The sequence below is a fragment of the Cydia strobilella genome, chromosome 6 (assembly GCF_947568885.1).
Source record: "Cydia strobilella chromosome 6, ilCydStro3.1, whole genome shotgun sequence".
In the NCBI taxonomy this organism is placed as follows: domain Eukaryota; kingdom Metazoa; phylum Arthropoda; class Insecta; order Lepidoptera; family Tortricidae; genus Cydia; species Cydia strobilella.
Genome location: NC_086046.1, coordinates 9,260,393 through 9,268,029, shown reverse-complemented (window position 1 = coordinate 9,268,029; position 7,637 = coordinate 9,260,393). Strand labels below are relative to the sequence as shown.

General features: G+C 37.1%; 1 protein-coding gene across 1 annotated transcript; it reads left to right on the top strand.

Moving 5' to 3' along the window:
* The first annotated feature begins 358 nt into the window (after positions 1-358).
* Positions 359-7,344, top strand: LOC134742064 (G-protein coupled receptor 143-like). Its single transcript, XM_063674993.1, has 7 exons — positions 359-584; positions 809-920; positions 1,083-1,177; positions 2,000-2,178; positions 2,824-2,983; positions 3,759-3,926; positions 5,198-7,344. Exons 1-7 carry the CDS (start codon positions 432-434, stop codon positions 5,405-5,407), a joined length of 1,077 nt encoding a protein of 358 aa, XP_063531063.1. The 5' UTR covers positions 359-431; the 3' UTR covers positions 5,408-7,344.
* The last annotated feature ends 293 nt before the right edge of the window (positions 7,345-7,637 follow it).

Genomic DNA, 7,637 nt, shown 5'->3' with positions numbered 1-7,637 from the left:
TCTTATTCTAGCAGACATTAATCTGCGTCCTACTCAGGATTGCAAGCAGAACAGTGAGTACTAGGTTTTATAATATAGTTTGTCAAAGGACTGTCTTATTTCAAACATAGATAGAGAGAATCATACTATCTTTGTCTTACACTAGTACTAGCACTCAAAAGAAAAGGATGAGTATAGTTTTTTTTTGTTCTTATTTACTGACAAGATTTGCTTGACCAACTATAGTTAATTTTATCAAACGTGCTCATGATATTTTCTGAACGCATCGAATTTATACTCTGTGGCTATTGTCACTGTCAGTGTGCCGTGTTTTGAATTGATATGTCAGTGTCAGATAATGTTATACGATATCGATACGATACTTCCTGAGGCTGGTTGTTTAATGAAAAAGTGTACATTTACGGTGAATTATTATTGTCTATCTAAACACAATGTCTGATCCAACAATTCAAACATTTTGTTGTCATCGTTCTGGTAACAATGAGGATATGGCATTGAGAATAATGAACGAGTTTAATACAGATTCATATAACACTGTTTGTTTGGTTTCTTCTACAATCGGTATTTTAGGCGCATTATTCCAGGTACCTACTCAAAAAATGCGTAGTATCTTCAAATTGTATGCCTGCACAGTCAAATTATAAATGAAATACAGTCCCTACAATGTAGATTACGTATTTGTTTTTTACAAAGAAGGGAAAGTTTTTCAAACTATACACAAGTTCTGATTTCGTTGAAGTTTCTAGGTCTCTAAAATAGTTGCATTGTAGTAGACATGGAACTTTAATTAAGCCCAGTTTTTTTTTAGATTGTACACTATTTATGGCAAAATATACCTCAAAGATACAACACCTTTACATCCAGTCGTGGACGAAACATTATAATGTGGCTAGCTGTTGCTGATTTGTTGGCATCCTCTGGTAAACTTGTTACAATATTTAGTTATGACTCTGATATGGTTCTCCGGGCTCCTGGTTTCACCTCACCCATACATTTTATGAGCACTAGTAAACAAAAGAATACTCTTATTGTTTTAGGTTTATTTATTAATGTATTATGTTTATTTTTATTTTACTTTTCAGGTGTCTTAATAAGATCTTCACTGTGGTTGAAATACAAAACTATTATGCCTATGCCAGATGATGGTTTTAGTGTATTATTCTGCAGTATTACCTCTGTAAGTAATTGCTTTAGCTGGAGTAAATTTACTGTTCTCTATGATGAAGCGCTACAAGTGTAGCTAGTATATTAATTAATATGTTAATAATAGTACATTACGATACAAGTGTGAAAAATAGGAAATTCGCAACGAGTGGCGATAAATTAAAACATGACCGAAGGGAGTGTTTTAAATCGACATGACGCACTAGTGTGGTAAACTAGCACTATTTTACAGTACATATGGTGCTACTTTTTCGCACTAGTGCGGGAATGAGCACTTTTCGTGCATATGTCGAAAGTTTAAAGGGCCTTATGTACTGTAAAACGTTGTACGATACACATGCGATAAGGTAATTCGCAACTCGTGTCCCTCCCTGTTAACTCCCTGCGGTCGTGTTTTAATTTATCGCCACTCGTTTCGAATTTCCTCTTTTCCGCACTTGTATCGTAAATAACTATTAATGTATTGTAATACAGAATGTTTGGTACATTGTTTGCCAAATTAAAATGGCAGATAGGTTAAGTCATTTGCTATCTTCTCATGTGTACAAAAAATTTCTGCACCCATTTTTTTCCATCATTGCATCTTTTTCGTAAATTACAAAAATTGTTACATGCATAGAGGTGAAAAAAAACCTAAGCAAAAAAATAATTTTAGCAAATGACAACCTAATAACCTATCTGCCATTTTAATTTGGCAAACAATGTACCAAACATCCTGTATAACAATAAATATTAGCTAATCAAAAATTACTTTATTAATTTCTTCTTTGTCAACTTGATTTGTTTTACATTTCTGTCTGTGGTGTACCATGTATCTTGTTCTGTCGGTCTACAGGCTTGGACTCAATATTTCTATACAGCAACTTGGTTCTGGACTCTATTCTATGCAATTGACACTTGGCTTACTATTAAAGGCAGGGACTCTCACCAAATGGTTTACCACTCGGTAGCCTGGGGTCTGCCAGTGGTCACTACTGGAGTAGGACTGTCTATTCTTTATTTTCCAGATGCAACGTGAGTTCCTAGCTAAGCATTAACTATCAATATTTGTGCCGTTTTCAACCAAAAGGGTACTTATTGTTGGTTGTCAATAAGGCGCTATTTCCATATAGCTTCATTGAAATCAACCTTATCAACAACCGACAATGTAGTACCTTTTAGTTGAAAACGTCACATTTAATTAAGGTCATGTTGCATAATCTATATTAATAATTATTATTGTCCTATGTACAATGGAAAACCAGTTATGGTTATGGTTATTTTTTGCGCCTTTTTGCTCGCTGATTCTCAGTGAGCCCTGTCTATTGATGTATACAATGTGTGTATGTAACATGATAGTTTGTTATTTTTTTGATTTCGCATTTACTCCCCAAAAGTGGCACCTATGTTGAAAATGCATTTACATGTCCCTCTTTGAGCCACAAATTTACATTGCTGTACCAAATTTGAAATCATTAGTCCAGTAGTTTTGGAGCAAATAGATTGTGACAGACGGACAGACGCACGTGTGATCCTAAAAGGGTTCCGTTTTTTCCGTTAGAGGTACGGCACCCTTAAAAAACGCTCTGGTACTGAATTCAGCCGCATTAACCTTACATGTAGAAATATTCATCTATTGCATATTTTTAGCACAACATAATCTTTCAAAACTAATTTCAGATGTCACAATTTAACATCAGTCACAAGTGCCCTACTAAAAATTCTTCCCAACTACTGTGCAACATATGTGCCCATAGCACTTGTGATGGTAATAAACCCCATCATGTATGTGCTCGCTGGCAAAGACGTTGAAATGGCTGTGGCGCTGCCGCTCGCTCAGGTACGACTAGTGTGTTTATATAGTTTGTCAAAGGACTGTCTCATTTCAAACATAGACAGAGAGAATCATAGGTACTATCTTTGTCTTACACTAGTACTAGCACCCAAAAGAAAAGGATGAGTATAGTTTTTTTGTTCTTATTTACTGACAATTTGGTTTGACCTACTATAGTGTTCACGACGGCGCACGGCGCATCCTAGGCCAGGATTACACTTGTAAGTTTTACTTACGTAAGTAGGGACACAGCTATACTACAGAATGAGATATGAATATCGTTATCTCATTCTAGCAAATAGCTTTGTCCCTACTTACGTGTGTAATCCTGGCCCTACTCCAACTTCATGGCTCTCCATACTGATTGCAAAAATCATCCAACCAATCATGAAGGGTCCTTACTCTTTGTCTTTCCATATTTATCTCCTAAATCCTGTATTGTTTTTCATGGAAGGTCCTTGTCTTTCGGAAGATCGGCGCTGGTAGTCGCCAGCAACATGCCGAGATGAGACGACACCACTAGTATGACGCTTGTAATATAGTCTTTATGGTTATTATTGTGATAAGGTAACTGACAGTGACAAGCTAGGGTTATCCAGTCACCAGTGTTTTTACACTCAAGAGCAATTAAAACGCGTCACATTGCACGGAAATCGCTTGAGTGTATTTTATTACCACGCCTCTAGAAATACGAAAGCTGCTTATTTTTAAAATTTATTATTCTATTATATTTTGAAAATTACTGCACATTAATCTCAACTTTATCGTTTCCTGATTTCAGTTCACTAGTAAGGAGCGAAGGGTTGTGGACGCTTTAAGACTGAAGTTTTTTATGATAAATGCTGTATTCTACATTTGCTGGTTACCTAATCTTCTGAACGGAATACTATTGTGGACTATGTGGTTCAATATGCCAGTAAAAGTTATAATATCTGTTTGGTATGTTATGGTAAGTAAAGCAGAAAACCTGCCATTTTGTTGTTAGTTAGGGTTCCGTACCTCAAAAGGAAAAAACGGAACCCTTATAGGATCACTCGTGTCGTGTGTCTGCCTGTCCGTCTGTCACATCACAGCCTATTTTCTCTGAAACTACTGGACCAATTAAGTTGAATTTTGGTACTCATAGTTATGTAAGTTTATAACCAAAAGACGGACATGTAACGTAAACAAATGAATTTTAAACATGGGGGCCACTATAAACGAAATAAATATCATATACAAAGGAAAAAATTACCATTTCGTTTATAGTTTAAATAGTAGCGTGACTACTTGCAAAAAACACAGGGTTGGGGGCCACGGGCCACTTTTGGGGGGTAAATGAGAAAATTAAAAAATATAAATAATCATTCTAAGTAGGTATATCGTGGTGAATCTCATTTTTTTAAATAATTTTAGGATAAACAGTTTAAAAGTTATTCTAGAAAATAGACAAAAAATGCCCCCCCCCCCCCCCCCGCTTTATCTCCGAAACTACTGGGGTTTGAATAAAAAAAACAAAATAGTTATTTACCTATAGATGATAGGGAAACCTATTAGAAATGTGCAGTCAAGCGTGAGTCGGATTAAATGACTTAGTTTTTGATCCGACCTCTACGGGTTTTTTAAAGACATTTCACTCACGTTTCACATAAAAAAGTACATTGTAAAAAATTGTGTAATGTACAGAGCCCTTGGAACGCGAGTCCGACTCGCACTTGGCCGGTTTTTATTTTAAGGGCCCTCCACACTCGTGCGCGAATCGCGGTGCGAAGCCGCGAACGCGAGTGTGGAGTCGATTTCGCTGAATAGCGAACTAGACTCCACACTCGCGTTCGCGCCGTGATTCGCGCATGAGTGTGGAGGGACCTTTAGGATTGGGAATCGTCCCAACATTTATCGAATTACTTAAGTACGTGTAGGTAAATAATGAATTAATGATAGCCGTTGGTTGTTACCCAGCAATTTATCTTTTATCTTTATCATTAAATCAAGTATCAATTGTGTAAAATTATTGTTATCAATAGCTCTATCTTTTTTTATCCACATCTATATTCTATACCTAGTTATCAATTTTTTTAGCTAGTGTTTCTGAATAAATAAGTTTATTCAAGTTAGAATATAAAATTTTCTTTACAGAAGGCGGACTTTCTTTCCATGATATGACAATAACCATTAAACATAGAGCAAAGCTGAAAGATTATTGCATGGTAGCGCATCTAACTTTCTTTTTCATTTTTACAGGCTTTAATGAACCCAATGCAAGCACTGTTTAACGCTATGGTTTATCGCAAGTGGAGTTTCACTGGCTACAGCATGGCGCCCACAATGTCCAGTGCCACAATCAAAGGTTTCCAGTTCAGTGAGGAACAGTCCCCGCTACTTGGCTCGGAGCCCCCGCGGCTCCATTTGGATCCATTGCCGTCTAGCATTAACAATTATTCGACCCTGTGATCTTTAGTCAATAGTAAATATAAAGACTGCCGGTGACGACCACATCAAGGAAGCTTACAACACTGGAGGTTATAATTGTAACTGAAACGGGACCGGGACTTATGGCTTTATTCATATTAACGTCAAGCAGCAGAGATCTATGAAACTTTCCATACAATAAAATTTAGCGAACGGTAAAACGGTGACAGACGGTTTGGTGCAACCGACCCATAGTCTGTAAAATTTAACAAGCAGATGGTAATCGCTTGTCGCTATCTTTCATCCTTACATACGTGTTTGTTCGAAAGAGACAAATTTTATAGTGTCCGATCGAAACATGTTTTTTATCCGAAACCGAAGGTTCGGCTTTGGCTCTAGTTTCGGCCGAAACCGACACTTTTGTAGATTTGTTACAATAAAATCGTTGAAAAAATTTCATAACACCGCTTTTATACACATATTAAGAGTATAAGACTGCGTCGACCGTCACATGGCGACCTCATTAATATGGCGATATTTCGAGGGAATAACCTTTGGAGTAAGCGACCACTGCGATTAATTTCTTGCGGTTTCAGTCTTGCAAGTGCGTGCAATTATGAAGCATGCCGTATGTTACACTTACTTATTGCGGTTCTGGAACCTTAAGAAATTAATCTCAGTGCGTTCTAAGCCTAACAGTTTGTAAACAAAAGCCTTAAATGGTAAAGCGGATGACGTAATTCGATTTTCTTAAATAAAGCCTCTTGGTCACATCACATCTACGCGAGTAGGATGACTGATGTAGAGTAGGTATAGGCTATACCAGACCATTCGCGCTACCAAGACTAGGGGCCTAGATTAGTGTTTTCTATCAACGATTGTAGTCTTGGTTAGGCCCCCTGGTCAGTTCAAAATAAGGCGTTTAATTATGAAAACTCAGCTCATACATTAGGTAAAGATATCGATGCGACCAATTTGGCATAAATATGTGTACAGAACCTTATATTACGTTCGTATAAGTACCTACACGTATTTAAGGTCCCGTCTTGTTTTACACCTTACTCGTACTCGTTTGGAATAAGGCGAAAAATGTAAACATAGATAATATATCTTTGAAGTCTACTTTACGTGACTTTAGAAGCTGCATAGATAACGACATTTCAAAATGGAACGGGGGCTCCGACTTGCTCTAGCGCTAGGTTTGGCAGAACAATTGTTACTTTAGGTACTTATTTACATGCCATTCCAGTTGTTTTACTAGTATTTAGTATAGGTACCCTTAGCTGCTTGTATACGATACGTCCATTGTTTTCCCCGGACAACGGACGGTGTTACGTGACTACGTTTAGTTTTTTATATGGATACAGCCAAGAAAACAAAACCTCGTCGCATAAATGCCTGTTCATGTTCACACCGGCTGCGTGTGCCTAGATGTGCACGTTGTAATATATAGATCCTTATGAGAGACGGCACACTGCTTGCGTGACGTGTGCGTGCGTGGCTCAAACATTTTAACTTACGCGCTCGTGCACGTTTACGCACACGCAGCCGGTGTGCTTTAGCCTTTACAAGTTTACACGGATAATTGTCCGCTGAATACGACGGACGTATACAAGCGGCCTTACGTACATTGTGTACGCACGACGACTGTATTCGAGTGAGCACTTCTTGCCATGTTATTACTATGTTTTCAAGTATATCTAAGACATAGTAAATTTGTTATTTTTTAAAGTTAATAAGTTCTATATTTATATTATTGGCTCCACAAACCTCACCGATATCGGGTGGAATTTTTGATAATATTTTGTTTGGATAGGATTTTTGATACTCGTTTTGTCAATTGAACTCGTTGCATCTCAGTAGCTGGTTTTAATGTATCGAAAAAGGCGTTCAATTAGTATCGGTGACGTCTGTAGAGCCTAAATGTTCGAATTAAGATTAAATTATGTACCTACCTATTTTTTGAGAAATGTTTGTTTTGATAATGTAGGTATACCGGATTTAATAAATTTTATACAATTATGTACCTAGTCGGCTCATAAGTTCTGTCATATACATAGTATCAAATAAAATCAAAAGTTTAAGTTTATTCCGTATAATTTGTACAGCGTTTGAAAGCTTATAAACTAAAGAATCTAAATGTATAACATTTATTCAAAATGACCGCCATAATTATCTACACAGGCTTGAAGTCTTCGTGGCCAGTCGTCAATGGATTCACGCACCACTTTCATGTCGATATTGGCCACTGCCGTAGCAAGAGATTTTTTCA